General features: G+C 40.5%; 2 protein-coding genes across 2 annotated transcripts; both read right to left on the bottom strand.

The window, feature by feature from the left end:
* Positions 1-200: 200 nt before the first annotated feature.
* CDC37L1 (cell division cycle 37 like 1, HSP90 cochaperone) lies at positions 201-8966 on the bottom strand. The gene is made up of 7 exons (XM_084224981.1): positions 8797-8966; positions 7218-7499; positions 4755-4845; positions 2727-2842; positions 2320-2442; positions 1392-1547; positions 201-450 (listed from the first exon to the last, which is right to left on the bottom strand). Exons 1-7 carry the CDS (start codon positions 8899-8901, stop codon positions 349-351), a joined length of 975 nt encoding a protein of 324 aa, XP_084081107.1. The 5' UTR covers positions 8902-8966; the 3' UTR covers positions 201-348.
* A 13046-nt stretch (positions 8967-22012) lies between these two features.
* Positions 22013-24753, bottom strand: LOC311164999 (killer cell lectin-like receptor subfamily G member 1; the record flags this gene model as incomplete). Its single annotated transcript, XM_084224706.1, is given in 7 exon segments — positions 22013-22181; positions 22571-22677; positions 22905-23059; positions 23490-23582; positions 23585-23605; positions 23922-24020; positions 24684-24753. Coding segments are annotated over 7 exon segments (714 nt in total).
* Between the last annotated feature and the right edge of the window lie 1113 nt (positions 24754-25866).

Genomic DNA, 25866 nt, shown 5'->3' with positions numbered 1-25866 from the left:
TTGTAAACATTGTATTTGTGCAGATGTTTAATTTCTAAAGTCATGAAAGGCAAGGTTAGTAGCAGAAAACACATCCAGTTTCACATTCGGCAATATAAGAACCCTGCTCTTCAAGGACAACTAAAAACCTAGCAGCACATTTCAAACAATATTAAAAGTTTTTTCTTAATTACCCACCCTTCAAAGTCCCATCCCTCCCCCCCAAATCAAATAAAAACAACAAAAATCTGACACGAAAAATAAAGTGCAGTACCCAGAAAAATAAGTGTCAAGAAAATAGCCATGTTTGTTTCTTTGGGGGAAAAAAAAAGGGAAATAAAAGAGTACTTGGCCTCAGTCTTAAAAGTACTATAATGTGTCCATCATTTTAGATTCTTCTTCATCTCTTTGTATCACAGAGTTGAAACTGCAGACATCTGTGTTTATGGAACCATGTAGATCTCCTGTGTTCTGCAACAAATGAAAAACTGACAGCTTAATGCTTCGTAATTGTATAGACGGAGGGAGAAACAGAGAGAAAAAAAGATTGTTTGCATTGTCCATCTTATGATGAGACAAATTTACAATGGAAAGGAAGTAAGGTCTGAAAACATCATCAACCAGTAATATGTCACTGTGTCAAGAATTTTTAAAATTTGCTAGCATAGCTTGTATTTGGTCTTAGTATTTCTAGCCCCTAACTGCACATTTATATAAAATTCAGCTGTTTGATCTACCTCTGAGAGGTACTTAAATTATTTCAAACAAGTACTTTCAATTGTGACTCCTTTCCTAATACATAATTTTTGACCATCTTTTAAGTTGTTTCTTCATTCCAGAATGTGGCCATAACTGGAACTGTAAAAAACACCTAAGTGTTTTTTGTGTCTCCCTTTAATCACAAAGGGAGACTTTCCTTAGACTTGACTTGCCCAGAGAAGTTGTGGGATCCCTGACAGTGTTCAAGGCCAGGCTGGATGGGGCTCTCTGGCCTATGAAAGGTGTCTGTGCCATGGCAGGGAGTTTGGAACTAGATGATCTTTAGGACTGCTCCAACTCAAACCATTCTGTGATTCTGTAACTTACTTGATGGATCCCATGATTTTACACTGCTTGTGGTGATGACTGGGAATACAGTTATAGGATCTGATCAGTTTTATCATGCAGTGTTTATTTTAGGCATGAAATGTAAAGGGAATGAACAAACATACTTTTGACTTTATGCTAATGCTGTGAATTCCAGCAAGTAAAAAGAAAGCCCATAAATGCCTTGTGATTTAATAACACTGCATTATATATCCCAAGCACTAGCAATTCAAGAAATAATTCTCTTTATATCTCACAAAGATACAGCGTCTCTAGGCAGGACCTAATCCTGCATTAATTAAATTAAATTTTGGAAATAAACCTACCTGTAAAAACGATGTCCACTCTCCCACACAACCAGAACTGACATTGAGATCATGGAGTAACATAGTTTGAAAGCCATGTGATTGTGACCAGATTCTCACTCTCGCCTTGAATGCCTCAAGTTCACTTTTAAAGGCCTCAAAGTAGCCTTCTCCTGTCTGCAAAAAGAAAAATGAAGTATTTGTTCTTTAGCCAGATTTACTTTTGAATTGTAAGCTGACACAGTGCTGAAAAAAATCCATGCAACAATGATATGCTATACCTTTTGGGAAATAACAACTGTGAACAACTCAGGAATAATATCAGTCAATTTAAAGTTATGTTTCATGTAGATTTGTTTTTAAGACAATCTGTAGCATTTATATGCATAAGTAAAGTAGCTGATTTATCTGAGAACATGTAAAACTGAATCTAATTTTAGCCTGTAATTTATTCCAACTCAGAAGGTATTGTTACAACAGGTGCTTGTTGAAGCCCTTTGGTCAAAAGTAAAGCACAAACTAACTCACATTTTAACTACAGTCGTTTAGGCAATATTAAGATCCATTAGAGTCTTGAACAACTGAATACAGTCTATAGCAAATCACAGTTTCAGTTTTCCCACCTTTTCCCTACAAAGCTCTGTATTGCCCCATTTCAGTCATGAGAAAGGGACACTCTTTATATAGCTGCCTCACTATAAGGGGCAGATGAGATGGAAAAGTTGTGACAACATGTAACTAAACTTTGAAAACAATGTGTAATTAGTCAATAGTCAGACCAGTTTAAGATCAGTTGGTGTTTGTATAACTGTTTGCCTAATGCTAACAAAACACTTTCCCATAAGCCTGAATCAGTCAAAAATTTATTTAGCCTCACATGGTTGGGAAGAAATCCTCTCTAAAACACTTCTATCAAGAGTTTCTCACATTATTACCTAAACTGACTTACTTTGGCTTTTTGGAAAAAGAGACGAAAACATCCTCTTGGATCCACATTGCAGCTTCTGGCAATTTCTATAATAAACTGCATTACAACTGCTTGGTGTGCTACTTGCTCCATCAGAGCTCTTTTCTGATAAAAAGGAAAAAAAAGTTAACGTTCTGTTTTAAAGAAGTTTCCTGAGATTATATTTCTAAAATTCAGCAGAATTTCCTTTTGTTCCAGTTCCTAAGCAGATGTGAACCGATGCTTACAGAAGGACTCATAATTAGCTATAACTAGACATAAATGTGACAATACACTATCAATAAAGTAAAGAGAGCTGGAAGAACAGTTAAACAGTTAACGAAGTTGGTCACCTTTCTACTGTGCAAATGGGGAAATGTGTGCTTCCAAAGATTTAAACATCTTCATACCTGTTCAGCTTCTAGATGAAAACACCACAACATGAGATACCTAGATGTTTCTTCACATACAAGGTATGGGTGATCAGACAAAAACCTTTGACTATCATCCCATCTGCTCAGCATGCCTAATAAGAGAAACACAGTTAAGATATTCTAAACAGATAAATGATTTAATGCAGCAAGGAAATGACCTGCATTGATACCAAGTATACATAACAACTTGGCAATTTACTAACCTCAGAATAACAGCATGCAGCTAAATTTGGGAATTTATACACCTAATGAATGCTGAAAGAGCATTACTAGAAGGCATAATTAGTCTTTGAAGATACTGAAAGTAGATTATAACAGTCATGCACTTCTAGTAATGCTGATATTTTTAATCAGTTCTCACAAGCTAACAAAGAGGTGTAGATATCCATTAGTTACAACACCAAATAGCTTAAAAAGTTTATGAACAGAGATTTATATTAAGTGATTCTAACAAAAACAAATCCTCTACATGTTTGCAAATAAAAATGCAAAGAACAGAACCTGTAATCTGTCAAAAATTAAAGTGCTTCTAACATATAGTTTGCTAGATTTTTAGAGAATTCAAATTAATTATACAAATAGCTTGATCTCAAAAAACAAACCCACACCAGTACTAAGAAGTTAATCAGAACTTCTTTGAATGATGGTATCATGGCACTACCTTCAGGTAACAAGCTGAATGTAAAAATCAGAACTCAATATTCATAGCACTTCTTAAAGTTGCCCTTCAAGTATCTCTGACAGTCACTATTGGCAACAGATACCAGATATACAGCTTCACCCATCTATCAGCACATAACTGGGCTAAAGATTATCTCAGGTCATTACCATTGAATTATCTTAATTCTAGCAAACAAATGCTGAAAGTGAAAGCAACAGCTTGTATTTCTTTTGACTGTTTTCAAGTTATTCTATGTAATTTCTTCATTGCTTTGAAGCCAGAAGAAGATCCAGAAGCAGGATCCACATTGCTCCTTGGCAGCAGCTAGCATGGAACAAGTGACTTCAGAAAGGACTAATATACTGTGGCTTTCTACAATGGACTTATGTATCACAAATTAAAATAACATGGCTTTGAACTCAGGAAGTACTAAAAAAATTACTTTCTGTAATAAGATTGATTCTTTAACAATCTAATTTGAATCTAGACAAAGAGTAATTTTACCCAACTCTAGCTAGGAAGCCTACAAGGCAGCCTCTTCTTTTTTTACCCGCTGAAATGCATAGCAGGAGAGATGTTTTCTAATTCCAATATCATTACTCTGAACAGTATCAAGTTAAGGCACAGCACTGTCAAAAGTATGCAAATAGCAGTAATAGGCGCAGGTTCTCTAAAGTATCTTAACTTGATACTTGAAAGGCTTGCTAAGGCTAACAGGGCTCAAAGCCCCTCAGAAGCCAAAAAAATTAGTAAAAACAACTTTGTAAGAGCAACTGAATTCTGCCAATCTAGTCTTATTCCTGATTGTTCCAGAATTCCAAATATGGCTATACTATACTATAGTGTGAAACCAGCCTGAATGGCAAGCACTTCAGAGAACCATAAAAATTTTAGATTATGTTACAAGATCAGATGTGTGCTCAATTGGGTTTAACAATTACAACAGAGCTAAAGTGACACCTAGTGGATAAATAAGTATAGTTTTAAACACACAATTCTGAGCATACATATTCTCACTGTAGCTGTTAACAAACATGTCCATTTAATCAGCCATTACCCTTATAGATTAACAGATGTCAGAAAATCATTTAATAAAAAATTTAACTTAATCTCCTTTAAAAAAGGAGAGAGCCATGGATGACCCATGCACTTTTATATACATGACTTATATGTCTAGTAATGTTCCTGCCTTTTCCCACTGGTGTGGAATGTCCCTGGAGTCCTGATAAAATAAAACTGAACAGTCTGTCATTTAGGTCTTTCATTTATTAGCATTCATTCTGTACAAGAAGGAGCAAAACAAATTCTGCAGGAACCACAAGATGTTGGAAAAACAGACTCACCGAAGTGTCTAATCTTTTGTTCATGTTTTTGCATAAGTGGCTCAGACACAGCCTCATCTTCAATTTCTTTCCTTTTCTGATTAATAAAACTCTGAGGAAGAGAAAGATTGTACTATGACATAAACTCCACACATACTGTTTAGTGATATAAAGGAGTTATTATACTTTAATATGTTACTATTTAAATGACTATGTTCTAGTTTCAGAGTTGAGGAGGTTTTTTTTCAAAAAGTGTCTTACCTAGAAATAAAACTTCATTTTCCTTATAGTCTCTGAAAAACTTCTGTTTTCATATAGGAACTTACTGATTTGTTAGTCATGAGAATCATGTATATTGCAGTCTGGATCAGGACAAATTAGGAGATGTGATAGTGATGCCAAACTGATTTTTGCTTTTATATATTCTTCATGTCTATTTGTAGCTCTGTAGCCTATTATTGTATAACTATATAGATTCATAGCTAGAATTTTACCTACTCGGTTAGCAAGAAAGACAAAACACATTCCTAAAAGCTCAATCCTCATCTAGTTTCTTCTGAGACCAATGACAACACTCTCCCATAAAGAACTAGAGAGAAATGGGGGCTTCAGAAGATAGTTGAACCAAGAGGGGGAATTACCTCAAAATCTGTATTTCTAATTGGGCATTCTTGTCAATTATGCTAATTTGCTACACTTACAAAACTGTAGTTGCTCTATGCCACATGTGCACCTTCGGCACATTTTTCAGCCTGTATTTCGGTGTGTTGTGGACCTGAAGGGACCCTTCATAAAAAGTTGACCACATTTTTCACCTGACTGTGTCTGGCTTGTGACTTTAGGGCTCAGTAAAGGGCATTGATAGCTGTTGAAATTAAATTGTGAAATCAAAGATAAGATCCTACTATATATTAAAAAAGTTAATGCTAAATAATTTGTATTACGGTAGACAGTATTAGAAACAAACTAACAGTTTCATATTGTGGGTTGGATGGGACATTTAAAGACCACAGAGCTTCAGCCCTCCCTGCCCAGGCAAGAACATCTACCACTGGATTAGGCTGCTCCAAGACCACTCCAATGTGACCTCTGTTGCTTCTAGGGATTGGGTTTTTACAGCATCCCTGGGCAACCTGTTCCAGTGTGTTGATAACCTAATAAAAAAAAATGTCTTCCTTACATCCAATCTAAAGCTATCATCTTTCAGTTTAAAGCCATTCCCTCTTCTCCTGTCAGCACAGGCTGTGATAAAAAAATGTTTTTCTCCATCTTTCTGGCCCTTTTAAGGACCATGAAGGTAAGTTAGGGTCACATGAAGGTAAATTAGGGCTCTGCGGAGCCTCCTCTTCTTCAAGCTGAAGAACCCCAGCTCTCCCAGCCTTTCCTCAGAGGAAAGGTGCTCCAGCCCTCTGATCAGCTCTGTAGTGCTTCTCTGGAGCAGTTCCAACAGGATTCCTTCTTGTACTGGGGACCCCAGAAGTGGGTGCATTACTTTACATGTGGGTCTCAGCAGAGCAGAGGGGCAGAATCCCCTCCCTGCCCTGCTGCCCACACTGCTCTGGATGCAGCCCAGGACATGTGTGGCTCTCTGGGCTGTGAGTGCCCATGGCTGGGTCAGGTCCAGCCTCTCACCCACCAGCACCCCAAGCCCTTCTCAGCAGGGCTGTACTGGTCTGTTCATCCCCAGCCTGTGCTGGTACCAGGAGTTGCCCCGACCAAGGTGCAGCACACTGCACTTGGCCTTGTTAAAACACACTAGATCCCCATGGACCCACTTCTCCACTGTGTTCGGGTCCTCTGGAAGGCTTTCTTCAGGTCTGATAACTGCACCACTCAGCTTGACATCATCTGCAAACTTGCTGAGAGTGTCCTCAATCTATCTGTTTAATTTAATGAAGACATTAAATAACCCCGGTCCCAGTACAGACCCCTGAAGGACACCACTGGCCCCTGGCATCCATTCAGACTCTGAGCCATTGATGACTACCCTTTGCATGCCACCAACCAACCAACCAACCAACCAACCAACCAACCAACCAACCAACCAACCACTTTCTTATTCATTTAACAGTTCACTCATCAAATCCATCTCTCTCCAGTTTAAGAGAGAAGGACGCAGTAGGAGACCACATATGAGGCTTTGCAGAAGTCCAGATAAATGACATCTGTAACCCTTCACTGATGCTGTCACCTTGTCATAGGTCACTGATAACACCACTAAACTGGTCTGGCAGGACCTGCCCTTGGTGCAGCTATGTCCTGAACTACCTTGGTGCAGAATGTCCTGAACTACCTCCCTGTCCTACATGTGCCTGAGCACAGCTCCTAGAAAGGTCTATTCCATGACCTTTCCGGGCACAGAGGTGAGTGACATATTGTGTTTTTGTGCTGCACAAGACACAGAATACACTCAGAGACTAGTAACAACTGGAATAAACAAAAGAGGCTAGCACTTGCTTCCATGCACAATGATACAGGCCATACCTTATTAAAAACTTCTTTACTAACAGGATCTGTGTTCCATAGATTCTGTCGTTCCCTCTGGTTTAGTGCTTCTTCTTTTCTTCTCCACTCTTCCTCTCTCCATCTCAACTCGGCAGCTTCAGTCCTTGCTTGAGCGGATTCCTGATCACAGGATTCTGAATTATGCAGTGCTAAACTACCAAATTTTTGCTGGGCTTCTGCTAGGTTCCATGTGCATTCTACAGAGTGCTTCACAAACTCTCTTTCTTTTTGGCAGGCTAATTCAATCCCTTGGTTGTATGTCTGTGAGGAAAATCAGACATGCTATTTATGGAGAGAAAATTGTTGATTTACAGTTTCTATAGTAGCAGACTGTCCTAAATCCCAAAGCTAATAATAATGCACCTGGAAGGCACCTTAGATATGCAGCATTATAACAGCAGAAGTGATAAAGCATGGCAATGTACAGCTAAGTCTTCTAGAAAGAGATCTCCAATTCAAGTCACCCTATGTTTATTAAGTGTATTTGCAAAATCATGGATCATGTGATGCTATCAGTAATAGTCTCCAGACTGCAAAAATACTTTTGACGCAGCTGAAATCCCTCTGGCTGTCTTAGGGCTGGAACATTAGCAGCAGCCAAGTGAGAGACTACTCTGAATATACACTTCTGATAAGAAACTATTGGGCTCATGACATCAGATCACAACAGTAAAGTAAGTGCTGCTGCCTGCATTTCAGTATTACTACCCAAACAAATGGCCAACATCTTCTCTTGAACTGACAGAAGAAGTGGTATTTAAGTTATAAAGCAGCCAAGGCCCAGCACAAACACATGCTCCTTTAGGTCAGATCTGTTGAGGATGTCACCACTCATAGCTCGGAGAGAAAAGGGACATCTTAAGCAACGCTATTTATATTATTTCCAGGTGTCTGCTCAGAATTCCCACTCAGTAATATGCCAAGCCTTTCCCACCAAGAGTGAAGAAAAAATGCATCCATATGCATTAGTTCCTCAGCCTTCCACTGCCACGTTATGAAATCTGCAGTGCTGATAGCCTCTGGCAGGGGCACACGAAGGACAATTTGTGAAAAACTATCTGAAGGAAACTTTAACTCAAGCAAATCAAACTTATTGTCCCAACTTTGTTTGAGAATTACAATATTTTTATTTCTGCAGTAACGAGAAGAAAATTCCACCTTTGGAAAAGTAACGTAATGGCAGCTGCTTGCGAGACCACACAGAATTCCTTACAGCGCGTTTATAAATCGCCGCCTCGCCCTGGCCAACAGAGGAACACACCGCCTATCTATCTGCTCCTTGGGCACGGGGACGCTGGGCTAACTCCAACCCAGCTCCCTCGGCATCGCCTGCCCGCGGTGGAGCTGTTACCTAGCGCGGCCCGTCAGACCCCACCTGTCCCTGCCGGCCCTCGGAGCCCCGGCGGGCGCTCCCGCACGGCCCCGTCCCGACACGGTGACCCCGCTCCCACCGCCGCCCCTCCGCGGGCCGCGCCGCCCGGCACCGGCCCACACCGCGTCCCCGGGCGCCAGACGCGGGGCGACGGGCCGGGGCGGCGGGGCCGGGGCACGGGCGTACCTGCACCTCCGGCAAGCGCTGGCGGAAGGCAGCAGCCTGTGTCCGCTCCTCGTCCTCCTCCTCCGGGGCGCCGCCGTCCCGGGAGCGCGGCAGCCACAGCGCCATGCCCGGTGCCGTGCCGGCGGCGCGACCCGTTCGCCGGAACTGGGGTAGCGACACTTCCGCCGATCGGAGCGCGGCCGGGAGCGCCCGCCCTCGGCGCGTCGGGAGGAGCGAGTGGCGGGCGCGCCTCAGGGGCGGCAATGGAGGCAGCGAGGCGGGCGTGCCGGTGGGTGGGCCCCCCGCCCTTGCGGTTGGCGGGGCCTGTGTCGTGTGCCCGCCCTTGTCCCTGATCTCGTCGCTGTCTCTGACCCTGCCGCTGCCCCTGTCCTGTACCGTCAGCTGTCCCTATGCCTTTCCCTGACCCTGCCTTTCCCGAGCCGCTGGAAGGCTGCTCGCCTTCCTGCAGGCTGCCGCACGGCGCTGGCAAACTACCGCGCGTGTGTCTGTGTGTGTGTGTAAGATCTTTCAGTCCTGAGAGCTCCTGGGGTGCTGTCTAGGGTGTTGTCATAGCTTGGCAATGGAAGTTAGCATATAATGAGGCCTTATCTTTGTGATAGCACCCCCGTAATGATTAAAATGTGCCCTCGTTGTAGCCCTAATTTTTACCCATGGATTGGCTATTTAGCTCTTCCTCCAAACAGGAGGCGCTGACTGATTCTTTAGGGGTCTCGGGTGTAAAGTCTGCAAGAAAAGTATGCCAGGAAAACTTCAGATTAAATGGGAAGGTAGGGGACCTGTTGCTGTGTGTTGTTTATGTAACAAAGGGATTACTGCTGTGGCTAAAGGGATAATACTAGTATGTCGCTCACAACAGTTCTCATCAGATAGAAGGAAAAAAGAGGTTTTTACTCAATCATTTTCTTGTAATCAAGTGTTTCTGTGTAATGCTAAGGCCTATTAAATTTAATCCCTGTTACACAGGACAAAGCCAAAAATACAAAATGAGAGAACTCCCAATGAAAACTCTTAACCTGGCATTTTGAGGTTATCAGTAATAAAACCAAGGGGCACTGAGTCTGTTCTGAGATAGGGTCCTGCAGACTTGGACTGGTGCACATGCCTAAGACTAGACCAAGGAGTTTCATGTGAAAGTATCCTTTTCTTTTGTAAGGTTACATTTCCTGGTGTGTTTCTGGCTGAGAAACCAACATATTTCTCAGTTTGTGCATGTTGGATCAATACAAAAGGCAGAATGAATGTCTTCCTGTTACTCCTCTCTTGTCTCATAAGGTGTGCTTTGAAAAGGTGTCTTTGGTTTGTTGCATGTTTTGGGATAGAAACTCAAGTCTTGTATGAGATGTAATTCAGGTGTCATCTTATTTCTCTTTACAAGCAGTAAGTTATTCTTGTTTCACATGTATCTCAACATAATAAGATGCATTATTGGGCCCATTCCTCAAATGGAACTTCACATTTCTTTAAGATTTTATGATCTGGTATGCTGACATAAGTGGTAATGAGAGGTCATCTCCTACATGGACAGTTCTTACCTAATATGAGTAATAGCAACAGTCTAAATGAGGGTAAATTAAGCTATTTTGATTCAGATATGATGGATCTGAGATCAATATGACACCCTAATTATAATATGGCTACCATCTGTTACGATTTCTGTCTGTATAGAAGACATATGATGTAAATGAATATCTAAATAAATTATGAACAAGTGGTTTTAATGCCCTTTTACTTGTCACTCAAACACCTGGAACTGATGATAAGAGGAGTCTTGGTGTTTTTCCTGTACCTTAGTGTATGTTTATGTTGTGTTTGAAGATTACTTTCTAAAAAATGGTGTAAGATAGCATGCCTGTGTCTACTGACAAGCAAGCTCATGTTTAAGCCATTTGCAAAACAGGCATACAAGAAGTTTAGAGGAACAGTATATATCTTATCTATTTGATCCAAACTCTTCTTGATTGTTTTTTCAAATAACTCTTACTACCTGTGTGTGTTTCTCTAAAATTTTTTACATAAGGCTCTCAAGAGGCTTTTCTTTGAGTAGCATGAGTGCTTTTCCTTTCCCTTCTGGTTGTCCTTGGCACATGTGGAAAACTACACATGGTAACTAAAGCATTATTGTCATTAAGGCCTGTCTCAAGGTAAACGCAACTCTGAACACATGAGTCTTTGCAATAAAACCCCACAGCCTTGTTATGACCAGAAGTAGGAAATATAACCCACTTCCAAAGAGTAGTTTCCTATATGTTTACTTAACGCTAAGAGTAAAGTAATTCACATTACATAGTTCTTGTTACAGAAGTTCATCTGTCTTACCACACATTAGGGTTTTTTGTGCCTGTCACCTTCATTAGTAGGTGTTGACAAACAGTGAAGTAGCACATTTTCTTGAAGAAAACGTTGCTTAGGTCAGGCCTCTTTAAAAAAGACTATTGCTAAAATATTGTCTAAAAACACTGCTGTCATTTGAAGAAGGACACTGCTGCTTAAAAAAAAAAAAAAAAAGAGTAGCAAATATTAATAAAACAAAAGGAATGCAGCTGAATGTATCTTCTCCAAATAGGTAGAATGTCCAACATTTATGCCCAAATGAAATCAGTAGTAAAAGTCCAATTTACTTCAAAGGAGTCAGAATTTCACTCCAGAGTGTGCAAAGAGTATTTGAATAAGACATTATTCATTGTAAGAAAATAGACAGGAGCTAAAGGCAGACAAATGCATTTGAATTTGTTTCTTAAAAGGTATTTCACAAGTGACAACTGATTTTGTTTTTATAAGATATTCAAACACACTTTACATAATACACAGAAACATAAAGGAAAACTTCCTTACGTTTTCTCATTTGCCCGTAATCTCTGTGAAAAATCACTGTCCTTTAGGGTGTTTAAAGTTACAGCTTTTAATCTATTAATTTGGGATGTGTCCTATAGGATTGGCCAAGAATTCAAGCGTTTTCCAAACATATTTTTCCTAATTGTACTTGTGGTTCTTCTGGTTTACAGTTCAAAGAATTGCACTCAGGGTACTGTAAACCTGATGTTTTTCCCCTACAAATTACAGGCTGTTCTGAAGTTGATGCCTATATGAATGAATATAAAATTTCAGCTTTGTTTTTTCCAAAACATTGCATTACTTTAAAAATGTAAATCACATCATAAAGTACACAGTAATATATAATATTAGCTAAGTTATTTGCTTAGTGGCGGCTTGGCAAAAATACAAGAACTATTTTGAATAGGTTTTAAAGTGTTCCTGTGACTGCTGGTTTGTTTAATGAGTGTTGAATTAATTTATTTGCTTCTTACTGTTTTCCCAAAGATTTTTGAAGGTGCTTTAGATCCTGCTGCAGAAAGCAAAATGCAGAAAGTAAGTATGATATTTGAATAGGTGATAATTAAAATTGAAAAAGAAGATCCATGTATTCACATAATGAGTCCGTTTCTCTGACTGTCGTCCCAGAGTACATGACCTGGTACATGTTGGTCCCCCTTTATGTTGCACTTATTTGAGCCATTTGAATGTCAGCCTTTATAAGCAAGCTCCCCTCAAATCAATTGCATCATTTTTTCCATTCTTAGGACAGGCTGTGTTCTGACACCTAGTCAGACACACTAGCCTAACCTGACACTGTGCTTTTTATTTTTCTATCAGCAATTTTACGTTTTGAAGTCTGTGACAAGTCATGTCACATTTAATGGTTAGGCAGTCTTTTAAAAGCCAAAATCTATTGCCTGTAGGGGATGTGGGAGAGAAAAAAACTTATTTATAACAATGGCCTGTCTACATTCTGTTTTGCCATTGCTAGTAAACTTTCAATAGTCAGTCATACCTACAGAAGTGCATGTTTTGTTAAAATTTTCTCATCCCTTACCTTTAATTCACTTGGAATTCCTTTGTTTTAAAAGGGTTTCAAGTTTTTGTCCTTCTGGAGCAAGCCATTTATGTAAAATCAATAGAAGCTCAAGCAGAAGCCACTAACTGTCCCATTGTCCTGATGGATTGTAAATCCATCAGGTGTCAATCACAGAGACTGTCCTGATACTACTTTTATGCATGTATCTATTCTAGTAATAATGATAATAATATTAGAACAAAAACTTAAGTAACCAAAGTAAAAAGTAGCTCTGCATCTATCTCCTTTCTCATCTATAATTTATCCACTCTTCTCATTCCTTTGCTGTTCTTCCTCCATTCCTTTCTGTATAGGTAGCTTTTGTTTACAGTCTCAGGTGTAAATAGTAAATCTAGTCTATCATCCAGCCTCACTGCTATATTTTATTTTTCATCTCTCACTTAATGTAATAAAATTTGAATTAACTCATCTTGTATCTTCAGGTAACAGGGAAGTAAATATTTTTCCATATGCTAACTGATTTGATACTGTAAAGGATATTAGTATCAGGATACTAAGGATACTAGTGTTAGTTTTATGTCATGCCCCCTAGCTTTCTCTCCCTTATAAATTTAAGGACCTCCTTCACTGGTATTTCTTTCTACTCCGTAGTTTCTTGTATATTGTGGGTACACACTTGAGTAGGAAAAAAAATCTTTTCTGATTTGAATGATTTGTTAGGATCAGTCATGATGCTTTAGTTTCTTTATCCTAATTTTCTTGTTTCTGATAGCAGTCTAGTTTTCTGGTTGCATTCAACCAGAACACAAAAATGTTCATCTTATTTGATAGTCATCTTCAGGTTTCATATTCTTGTGTGTGTTCTTGTAAAATGGGAAAAAGGCAAATGGACATGGGGTGGCAGATGAGTGCTATTGTTGAGGTCAGTGATTATGGAGTATTCATGTGTGTTCTAAAACTGCAGGCTATTTACTGAAATTGGTTAATATTCTGTTACAGCAAATTAAAAATATACTCTATGTTCCCCATGTAACAAATATTTCTTGTACATTTGGTATTTATTTTTCAAGATATTTTGCTTGAGATAGTAATCTTTCCTTTTTGCTTTATGCTTTGAAGAGTTGCTGATATATTAAAGGGTAATTTGTGATAATATTCCTGGTTCAAAAACATTAGGGATACTGGAGAAGGATGCAAAGACTAAATTGAGAGAATCTATTATTATCGCCGCATAAAAGCCTAAACAAGGGAAAAAAAGAGGGTGATCTGGCTTGGTACAGAGAGTGCTCATTTTTTGGTATGATTACTTTCATGCAAGCTTTGTGGGTATCATGCTGTCGGATAACTAGGTGTAGTGTATAAAGCTTGTTTGTCCCCTGGGCATAGCATATTTTTTCCGTGTGTCAGGAGAGAAAAGATGATCAGTAATACCTCTAAAAGGGATGAGACTCTTTTAAGTAATGCCAAAGGATTTAATAATATCATCAGCATATTCTGGCCCTTTAGAATATCCATTCTTTATTCTGCATAGTACTGACATATCCTTCATCCATCAAATGTCATCTGTGTTCATTCTTCTTGTTGTTTGGCTCTGAAAAATTATGCAGCTTTGAGATTTGGCTTACTTATTGTTATGTGGGATATACTATCTTTCAACTTTTTAAATTTAAAAAATACTGACAAAAGCAAAGTATATTCCTTACAAGAGGAACCAGTGTCTCCTATGTCCTTAGTACAGCACAAGTCAGACCTCATATGGCAAAACTTAGTGTTGCCTTCTTTTCAGAGTGTCAAAAGCTCAAAAAAATTTTTCTTAGTTGTTGTAAAGCTGTGATCCATTAGAAAGACAGAAAAGCACTGTGACTAAATAAGATGAAACTTTGAATATGATCAAACATGGCAGTCTCATTATTAACTTCTACGGAAAATTTTCAGCCTTGTAACAGGGTTTGCAGAGTTTGTTTGTCCTCTAGTTAGAAGTGAACATATCCCCGCTTCTGTAAAGACACAGAACCTGTCCAAGTGAAGGTAGCAGCAGCTTTTTTAGCAGAATATCCATTGTGGCCATCTTAGTGTCACACCTCAGGAAGGCAAAACCCCTGCTATAGTTTCTAAGCCGGATACTTGACAGTGTGCCATATAGCTTGCCTCTTGTGCTGAGAGCTTATGAGAGTATTTTCTTTGGCTGTGCCGCCTGTATGGAGCAGCACTGACCTCCTTTTATCAGAACACAGTTAATAGGCTTCTGGAGGAAGAAAAGAACTAAAGACAAGTGTGGTGTAGGGCTTTACAAGACTTTGCCATGGTAACCCAGGACAATTCATCTTCCTCATCCAAGTATGTACAATCCCAGGCACATCACATCTGGTCATGGTAATCTGGGGTACCTTACTTCTTCCCATCTGCATATGCAGAGTCCCTCACATGCTTTATGTTATAAAACATATGTGTAAGTCAAGTCAGTTAATCAGTGCAACTTTTATTATCTGCCCCTGCAGTGCTATCCTTTGAGCTGTACTCCCATGCAGTTTCACTGGTCCCCCATTTGATTAAGGTTTGTGTAGTGATAATGCCATGCTTTCAGCAAAGCCAAAGTTGTTGAGTGTTGTGCCTTGTCCTTGAGAGACTAGCATCACCTTTTTGCTTGTAATACATGGATACTTACACTCTCAGTTTGTAGGACAATGCTTGCATGCTGTATGGTTTGTTGGCCAAATTGCATAATGTTCATTATGTAATTTAGAAAACACATTTTAATGTATTTTGTTCAATATGTAATTTGGAAATACATTTTAAAAATGATGGTGATTGTCTTTCAACACTACTTTATGATGACACATTTGCTGAACAAACATTTGTGTTGTAATTTCATATCAAAATTTTTTATTTTATTCCTCCAGTAGGTGGATTAGAATATTTAATTCTTTTCCGTGTGTGAGACAGCTTCTAATTATACTGAAAACACCAAGAAATCAAGATCAAGATTTGGTAATCTGTGTATAAACACATTCCTTATACATATTTTATAAAATATGCACTAGCACGACATCCTCTATCACAGCTCTGGACATTCTCTACAACCTAAATAAGTAGTCTGCCTTCAAGTCTTGTAGTTGTGTCCATCCCCAACATACTTTGACTTCTCTTTAATGCTTTGAAAGTTAATGACAGCATCAAACTCCAGGACTGCTCTGCTAAACCAAATCTTCCAAAACCAGTGCAAACATAAATGGTTTCCCAACCTCTTACCCTCTTCATTTCCCGTTCAGAAAACAAAGTAATCAGCTGCAGCAAAGTACCTCTGGGAATACATTGAATAAGCCATTTTATGGAGAAATAGTTATTCTTTTAGTCAAGCAGGCAGAAAAACCCTGATGTTGTTGTGTTCTTTCCTATATACAAATACAGGACCAAATGGTTTGGGCTTGCTGTATTTCTTTGTGGTTTTTTTTTGCTGTGGCTCTCAGGAATGCAAACTGAAATGTTCCCTGACAACAGAGAAGGACAGTATGCTGAAAAGTAGCTGGTGTCTTAAACATTTCCAACATCGAACAATTCTTAATCCTGCCAAATATGTGCCATTCCTGTACCACACTTCCTAGGCCCACTAACGTTCCAACTACCACCTGCTTCTGAAAGCCTCACTATGCATGAGACGAGCAGCATTCTGTCAAGAACATTCACTCATTCATTCACATTTGTAAATTTATGAAGTTTTCATTGCACAGCAATGGTAATTCCATATAACAATCCTGCAATAGGCGTCTCTTTCTTCTTTCAGTAGGGGATGACTGTGTATATTATGAAGGGATACAGGAGACTTTCTGTTCCCAGAATGCAAACTGACTCCTGCCTGTTGTGGTATGGATAGAGAATTAGTGATGACAGTTTCTTCTTGTTTTCCAGTAAGTTGCCTGAAACTAGTGCTTATCATACCTGTCTGAAGAAGGAAGGTCTGGAGTGGTAGTGGCAGTTTTGTGTGGGCAAGAGATTGACTATTTCTTTGATCCTCTTGAGCAGAGGGGAATGCTCCTGCGCACTTTTGAATATAGAAGGGCTGAGAGAATGTACCAAGTATGGGCCTTCCTAACAACTAAATTTGTTAGTCACACACTGTAGGCTGATAGAAGAACTAATAACAAAACATTATGTTTAGCTATATACCTTCATCCACAGATGGTGTGAAAGGTCCAGTCACTTAAGATTTTCAAGATTCTTTGTACCAGTGGCCTTTGGGGATGCCAGATTTCTATCTTTTTCATCTCATGTACATGCCTTGTTTTTTTTCACTTTGCCTGTTCTCACTCTTCTCTTGAGGGTCTTTTATTTTTTCATTTTTGTAAGGCCTCCCACTGCCTATTCTTTCTAGGGTTCATTGTTTCCAGAAGAAGCAACAGCAGCCTAGAATAATCACATTTTCATAATTCTCACTACATTATGGATTAGAGTATGCAAAAGAAGCAATGAAACTGACTTCAGTTTTATTAATATGAGTGTATTTCAGCATACAATAGCTTTGAACAGGGAAGGTCATCTTTCCTGTGGACTCAGTTTTGCTCTGATTCATTCAGAAGGTTCTTCTGCTTACTCTACAAACTAGTAATGGCATTATTTCACATCACAAAATCAGGTATTATGTATAAATTGCAAGTATAGAAATACTAGACATAAAAAAAATCTAACTGTTACAAATTTCTGCCTAATACAGGAATACTTTCCATACATTTGGAATAGAAATTTAAAAATATATGCCCGGGTTCACTAAACATTACCTTGTACAATTCTTTAACTTATTCCTTAAGAACCTGATGAAGACAAAGAAGGAACAGGTGGTTTAGGTGTTCCCTCAAACTAGCTTAGATCCAGAAGGAGAAATGACAGCATCACCTCATTTCTGTGTCTGGGTCTGGGCCAGCCACATGCTGCACTCAAATTACTAATATGTCATTATATTTCCTTCCATATCTTATTTCTTCTTTATCACTACTGCTTTTATTTTATCCTCTATGCATTTTGAAGTTTGAAGGTACTGTACCATGATTTCCCTGTCATTCTTGTAGAAGAAAGAGAGGAACTTCTAGAAATGCACAATTCAAAGTCTAAGATGAGTGAACAGCTGTTGTTGGTGTCAGGCATCATTAGTGTCTTTACAGTATTTTTCATGGCATTACTTGCCTTGAAAAGTAAATCTGAATTTCTTTTTCACATCACTTTAGAAAGTGTCCTTTGGGTTAAGCTAGTCCACCGCTGTACAAAAAAAAAAAAGGAGTCGCTACTTACACATTAAAGAACTGTATATTTTTTGTAAATCAAGGGTTTCTTCTTCCCTTTCTTCACAATACTGGCTTTGTTAGGAGGTGTCAAAGTCACTACCAAGTGTCTGGGTCAGTGCCTCAAGCATGTTTGGAACATGCTGGCCTTGTGCATCGTGTTCCCCTTCTGGTACAGTTTATACCAATTAAGAGAGCAGACTAAAATCAAAGTGCTGCTTTTCATAGGAAGACTCATTTGCCACTGTTATGTGCTGGTGAATTTGCTGTAAGGCTTCTTTAGCTAAAGTGCCTCCTTTAGTCACTTCTGTTTATGCAGTTTCAATGGAGGTCTTGAAGTGTTCTGATTATAAGAGTGATGCATATGCAGTGATTAACAGTTATTATCAAAGGAATAGCAAAAAATAAGAGTTCTGCCCAAAGACAACTATTGGAGAGCTTCCACTTCAGTACAGAAGGAAAAATTAGGTAAGCATTTATGGTAAGGATGAAGATCTGGTTACAATTTTTACAACCTATTACAGAGTCTATTTGAGTCTACTTTTACTATTGCATTTGTATCTAGATATCATAGACAAATTTCTGGTGAAAATTCAGGTTAATGAGTCAGGAATACTTAGGAAAGGAAACAATATTTCCGAATATCAAATTCAAAAGACACATTTAGATACACTAAAAGTATTTTTTTCTTTTTAACTTTCTCCTTTTATTTTGGACATAAGCCAATCTGTACACTTCAATATTTGGTAAGGATTTAATGAGCAGGCTTTTTCATGTTTTTGAGCCAGGCCTTCTGCTTCCTTCTGAAATCTCTGGGCCTGTTTGCACTTACTGGCAGGCCAGTTAGGCTGAGGCACCTGGTGGTATGGCAGTGTTTGTCAGTCCCCCTGGTTCTATTGGATCAATCAAATTCTTTTTTTAGTCATTGAAGTTAGTGGAAAGGGTTTCTGAGGTTTCATCTGTAAGCCTTTGAGTTTAGCCAGTGGGGTGTTCCGTCTGAATGTTTCAAAGCACTAAAAATTACTAGGACAGTGTTCTTCTGACTATTTACCTGATAAATATATATATAGAAAGGAACATATCTCAGGTGATCAGTATTTCCAATCTAAAATGATAGCTAGCTAGAGTAACTTGGCTTTGCCTAGGTCCTGGTCCTGTATTCCTCAGTATGCCTGTTTTACCAGCCCTATATTTAAGAGTCATGTGTATTTTAAGTGCTACCACAAATATGTTGAGCTGTTATGAGTTACATTCTTAAATCCAGCCATGGAGAATCATGAAATCCTTCAGCTTGAAATGGACTTCTAGAAGCCACTAAGTCCAAACTCCCCTTACAGCAGGTGCAGTTAGAGTAAACTGCTTGAGGCCTTTTGTGATTGAGTTTTGAATATTTCCAAGGACAGAGAATTCATAGCCACTCTGGGCTGACCATCACCATGGTAAAAAAAGTTTTCCCTCCATCTAATTGAAAGTTACACCATTTATTCTTGCTCTTCCACTAAGTATCTCTGAAAAAAATGGATTAACCTGGATTAATCTTCGCTATATCCTCCCATTAGATAGTCACAGACAACCACACAATCTCAGAATAACAGAATTGTTTCTATTGGAAAACATTTCATGAAACCAACCCCCTTGCTCACACAGTGTCAGCTAGAACTTGTTGCTCAAGATCATGCCCAGTTGCTCGTTGCATGTCTTAACCTTTCTGGGCAATGTGTTTGACCAACCTCACAGTAGAACAGTGTTTTCTTGTGTTAAGATGGAATTCCATGGTTTTCAATTTGTGCCCATTGCCTCTTGCCTCTGAGCACCAATGAAAAGAGCCTGGCATTGTACTCTTCATTCCAACCCCTCAGGTATTTGAACATATGGATAAGACACCTCCAAGCCTGTCTTCTCCAGGCTGAGTGGTCTCAGCTCTTTGAGGCTTTCCTCATATGGAAGATGTTCCCATCCCCTAGTCATCTTTGTAGTCCTTCACTGTCCAGTAAGTCTATCTTGTTTTTGTATTGGGGAGCTCATAGCTGGACACAGCGCTCCATGTGTGGCTTTAGTGATGAGTAGAGACAAAAGACCACCTCCTTTCACGTTGCTTTCAGTTCCCTTCCTATGTGGCCTAGGAGGCTGTTGGCTGCCTTCGCTATCAGCTTGCATCACTATCTCATGGTCAGCTTGTTGTTCACCAAAGTCCTCAAATCCTTTTCTGCAGGGCTGTTCCTTAGTCAGCCAGGCCACAGCACGTAAAAGTGCTATGTCTTATTCCTCCCCAAATGCAGACCTCTGCATTCATCCTTGTTGACCTTTAAAAGATTTCTCTCAGACATCCTTTTTCTGCTGGTCCAAGACCCTCTGAATCTTACCTTATCTCTGATCTACAATCACCTTATAGATCAGCTAGTCTGTCTAGTTGTGTACTGTGTACTTGCTGAAAGATGTGCTTGTGGTTATTGGTGAAGATGTTTAACAGTGCTGGTCCCAACACTGACCCCTTGGATATGCCACTAATGACTTGCCTCTAAACCAGTGATCACAACTGCTCTGGGCCTGGCAGATAGGCTGTTTTAATCCACCTCATTGTATGCTTATTTAACCTGTATTTTGCCAGCTGTTCTGTGAGTCTGTTAGGGAAGCCAGTGTCACAAGTCTTACTGAAGTTGAGGTAAACAATTTCCACTGTTCTCCCATCATCCACCAGAACAGTTACATCATCCGCATTGTGGAAAGTTATCAGGTTAGTCAAGCATGGCTTCCTCTTCGTAAATCCATGTTGACTATTCCTGACTACCATGTTGTGCTTCACCTGTTGGGATAAATGGCTTCTAGGATTTGTTGCTCGTTTATCTTCCCAGAGATTGTGGTGAAGCAGCTCTGTCTGTAGTACCCTTGATGTTTCACATTGCCATTCTTGAAGATAGAAGTAACATTTTCTTTCCTCCACTCTTCGGGAATCTTTCCCAGTTGCCATGACATTTCAGGCAAAGAAGGTATTGAATATCTCAGACTTTTCCATGTTCTTTGTTATCAGCATCTCTACCCTATCCAGGAAGAGTTTACATTTTCTCTAGCTGTCCTTTTATTCCTTTTGCTATTTGCTACAACTACACATAGAACTCTCTTTTGTTCCCCTTCATGTGCAGAAATGTTGCTAGACTCAACTCCAGGCTGGCCCTGGCTTTCCTGGTGCTATCACAGCAGCTCTGTACTCCTCCTGCATAATCTGTCCCAGCTTTCACTGCTGTGTGTGTTTTCTTTTGAGTTCAGTTAGGAACAACATAGTTGTTCCAGTCTCCAGCTGCCTTTCATTTCCTACTTGTTGTGATGGAGCTTTTTGATCTTGTAGGAGGTGATTCTTGAATATCAACCAAATCTCCCCTCCCCATCCGGAGCTGAGGAAGTTTCCCTGCCTCTTGCAGATTTCTCTGCCATTTGAAGGAGATCAAAATAAGGGTGGGGAGGGAATTTGGTAAAAACAACAAAACCAACCAAATAAAACCCCAACCCACAATCAAAAAACCCTCAAAAATAAACAAATAAACAAAAACCAAACCAGAAAAAACCTCTCCAAAACAACAGCAACAAATAAGCCTAAAACAATGTCAACAACAACTCAGAAGAAAAACAAACCCCTCCAGATCCTCAAAACTTGAGCAAAACCCAGCTGCCTGCATCCACCCAGCTGCCTGCATCAGTGTGCTGACACTCTCAGCTGTGCTTGGAGAGATGCATACAGGTAATATCTGTCACTCACAAAAGCTTTTTGGAGTTGAAATTTGCAATGTTTATACATGAACTTTGCATGATGTGCCACCCATGCTCTTGCCTGTGTTATTTCAATAAATTGAAGCAAACCAGTTTGATAAGCTTTTATTGATGCCACAGCTCTATCAACACTGTGCCTGAGGCATAGGCCTTTCTGATCCTCCAGCTCAGGGGTTCATCTGTGCCCCAAAACTAGTCTTGATCCTCATGGTAAGAGAATTTGTGAACCCTGAAATCTCCTACAAAGCTGTAACTGTGAGGATGGGGCTGTTTCACCCCAAATATTGACAGCAAGTGTCCTGTGGGATGGGCATTTTGGGGTCCATGTTTGTCAGATGGAGGCATCGCTTTTCTCTCCATCTTTTGCTGCCACAGAGCAGAGCAGGAAAGGCTTTTTTTTGCAAACCCACTTGTGTTCAGCATCACATCTTTTAACTTCAAAGTCCTTGGCTCTCAGTGTCCCACACCTTTCATCCATCTCTTGCCGAGAAGTGCCAAGCCTGTAAAACAAAAATTGTATTGCTGAAGAGGAAGAAACTCTCCAAATCTTGCAGAAAAGGAGAGGTGGGGTGGGGTTGTTCTGGCCTTTTCCTGCACTGTCTCACCGTGCACTCTTTCTGGAGGGTGACCAGATTTGAGGAGAGTTGCTGTACCTGCAGTAAGATCTGCAAGGAGCATGTGTGGAGCATGGAAAGCATGAGTCTAGTGGGAGCTATGGGGTTACTGTTCTTGGTACAGTTCCCCAACCTTTGTTCTACAGAACTTTGCTGGGGGGAATATGACACTCTTGCATAAACTCCAACATCTTGGAGAGATGGGTCAGGGCATGAATTGGGTCTGGAATGGAGCAAAGCTACTGTTTACACCAACAGACTGTGGATGCACTTACATTCTGGGATTGAAAGGTGTGTTGTCTACCCATCTCCACACCTTCTGATGTGACCTTAATTCAATCCACACTGGTGGTGGGCTCTTGCCTGTAACAGTCTTGATGTGCTCTTGGAAAAATAGAAGTGACCAGTTGCTCCCAAAATCTGTCTCTGGAGGGTTTCATGGCAATCAAATACACAGAGTAAATCTGACTCCCAAATTCATGAGACATGAATTTCCCCCATACTTTGAATGCTTCCCCAAACCCTCCTGTTGATAGGCTCTTTTTTCTCCCTGCTCACCTAAAAATCAGGAGTTTTGTGTCCTTTTTAAGCCTTCCTCTCCCCATTTACCTTTTCTTTCTTGTCCTGGAGCACCACCAGCTGGGAGTCCTGGTTCTCACAGCTTTCCATGCCTTGAGTCCAGTTTCCCAATTCCTCAGAAAGCCAGTAACATCTTTCCCCATGGAGCTGCCAGTCCTGGGGAGACAGTTTGCAGCCAGCATAGGCTGAAGAGGAGAAAAAGCCATGAGACACTCCGAAGGGTTGTCAGGTTATTCCCCAGCCACCAGCTGAAGGTACTGAGGGACTCCCCTTCCCACACCCCAGCTCTTTCCCATTGCTGGGTTTTTCACATTGATGTGGTTTTACCAGCTACTGAGAGAAGGAAGGTTACTGAGGCTGGGTGACATTATTGGCCTTGTGAGCAGTGGAGGTGTAGTGGCAAGGAATCTCCTCCCTAGGGCTGATGCTTCTTCTCCATGGAGGAGGGGTCAGCAAAAATTGCATGGAAAAGAGGATTCTTCTTTGCAAGGCCCCCTTTGCCAAATAACTCTTGTGGTCTCACAACCCCAAGGGCCTTTCTCCTTGCAGTAGAAGACCCCCACAAAAGTCTCACCTGAACATCTCCCAGCAGAGTCAGATGGGAAGGGGCAATACCTGTGGGGTTGTTCCCTTGGGACTTGCAGAAATACCGCACCAGGGAAGAAAACAGGCTCCTTTCCTGGATCCCACTGCCTAGCTGTGGAACGCTGGCTGTGGGGAGCCCTGAAAAACTTGGAGCAGTAATCCAGGGTGAGAAACTTCAGCCATTTGAGGATAAAAACCACAAACCCCACAAAACTGGGTTTCATTTTCTTATACAGTTGCTTAAGCCAGCCTGAAAAACATGGCTTGTATTCTTCAGCCTTGTTTGAGAGCTATGGGTATAATCCAGGTTTACTCAGAATGGGCTTGTTCTTGATTGGTGGTGTCACATCTCTACAGGACAAGCTTGTCCCCTCCAAAGACTGAAATGCTGAAATAAACCCCAATTTCCCCTCCCTGGCTGCTCACTGCAGTGTGAGATGTAGATAAGAGCTGGTTACTCACCCTGCACACTCAGCACCACCACCAGGACCAGCAGGATGAGCTGCCCCAGCCCCCCAGCTATGAGAAGGAGCCTGTGCCACCGTGGACAGAAGGCGGGTGCTGAAAGAGGCACCTTTTGCTTTAAAGAGGCACATTTTGCTTTAAAAAATGAAATATGAGAAAACTGGGGATTTGGAGGGGGAAAAAAAGCCCTTCTGACAAGCTGGTGAGTTTGAGCAGAAGTTTACAGCTTCTTTGCTTCCTCCAAAGAAGTAAATCCCCACTGATGTGGTCTAGGGTGAGGGTGGTTTCTCAGGTGGAGGAGGGGCCTGCAGGAGCCTCAGAAGCATCCTTGGGCACCCAGTGATGGATCTTGGGGGATGGAAAACCATCTGAAATTGGCTTAATTTAGAGCTCCTGGTAGAGCTGGAAGTTGGTGAGACAAGGGTCACTCCAGCTCTCATCTCCACCAGGATTCCAGACAGGATCTCAGCAGCTTTCCTTCCCATCCAGGTGTGCTGGCTCATGTTGGGTTTCTTGGCACCCATTTTGCCCCCCAGATATCTGGAAGCAAAATTCCTCTCCCATCCCTTCTTTTCTCTTATTCCCCCTCTTTTCAAGCCAGGATGCTACCTTGGAAGACATTTAACCCACAGCAATGTTCTCCATGATCTTGGAAACCTCAACATGGAGATGAAGCAAGCAAGCAAACCTAAAAATAAACAAATCCAAAAATTTTCCCAAAATTTGAAACAAACAGTTTCTCCCCAAAATAGGACTTACCACGATGCTTTTCAGCAGAAGAACTGTCCCCAGGATGCCTTAAATCAGCATAAACTATTTCCCCAGCCATGGTTGCTCAGAAGGTCCCAGAAGCAGCCCAAGAGTGACACTGTCCTGGGACAACCCCTTGCCTTGTGAACAACGCACTCACACCTGCATCTGGCTCCAGGAAATGGAGCTGGCTGGGGCTTTTATCTGCTTTTTAGTTTGTACATATGTACATATGTATGTCTATAGGTATGTATGTAGGTATGTAGGTATGTATTCTACACCCTTCCCTTGTGAATGGAAGTTGGTGAAGAGGGAAAGGGTGTCCTGCAGCCAGGAACACCTGGAGGTGTAGAAACATCTGTGAGTTTGGTAGTTGGGTTAGACATCTGTGGAAGCAGAGTTAATAAATAATCATTTCAAAAAGGCTTTAAATAAGGGTTTTGACTGTGAGGAGGTGGATCAGTGTGACCACAGGCAGGTGGGGAGGAGACAGGTGACATTTGGTGTTTCTTCCCCAATATATGGGCTGGGAGTGACTTGAAATGCCTTTTGCTCCATGTGACATATTCTGCTGGTTTTGACATAATATTTGGCCTCTGTTTTATCCTAGGACAAAGAGATCCAATGTGGTCAAGGGTTGCCTAGCTCCTGCCCAGGACGAGGTAAGAATTTGGATTTCCTGCTGGCTGCTAATGATTTTGACTTTTTCACCTGCAAGCCCAACCCATCCTCCCACTCCCGAATGGTGTATCATTTTACACCATCTAGACCTATGTTTCCTCCAGGTTTGGGACTCTGACTGCTGCATGGAACAATCACCAATTTCCAGCCTACAGTAACCTTTTCCCCTCCCTTTTCTTAAGGTTTTTTGGTGTTAATCCCAGGTTTTAATCAGTGCCACAATATCCCAATGCAGCACCTTTTTACAGAGGTAAAAATGATGGTTTTTTCTCGGACACCCAAAAAAAAAAAGCAAGTAAAATGCAGAAATTTGCCCCAATACCTATCAGCAGCCAGAAACAGGATAAATAAAAGGATAAACCTGAAGGTCCCAATAGGAAAAGCACTGTGTTTTTTTATTTTGAAATGATTTTTAAGTTTTTTGTTAAAGTTAAAAAAAATTTTATTTTAAATTTGTGTTTATGTACTTTTCATTTTTATTTTTTATTGTCTCATGTTTATTTTTAGTTTC

Source organism: Fringilla coelebs, assembly GCF_963513975.1.
Source record: "Fringilla coelebs genome assembly, chromosome: Z".
NCBI lineage: Eukaryota > Metazoa > Chordata > Aves > Passeriformes > Fringillidae > Fringilla > Fringilla coelebs.
Note: the sequence above shows the minus strand (reverse complement) of the source record. Positions and strands in the feature narration are given on the sequence as shown.

Coding starts and splice junctions, on each gene's coding strand:
- CDC37L1 (XM_084224981.1), bottom strand. CDS start 8,901: ATGGCGCTGTGGCTGCCGCGCTCCCGGGACGGCGGCGCCCCGGAGGAG. Junction 7,500..8,796: donor AGCGCTTGCCGGAGGTGCAG/GTACGCCCGTGC, acceptor TTTTCCTCACAG/ACATACAACCAAGGGATTGA. Junction 1,548..2,319: donor TCTTTTTCCAAAAAGCCAAA/GTAAGTCAGTTT, acceptor TTCTTTTTGCAG/ACAGGAGAAGGCTACTTTGA.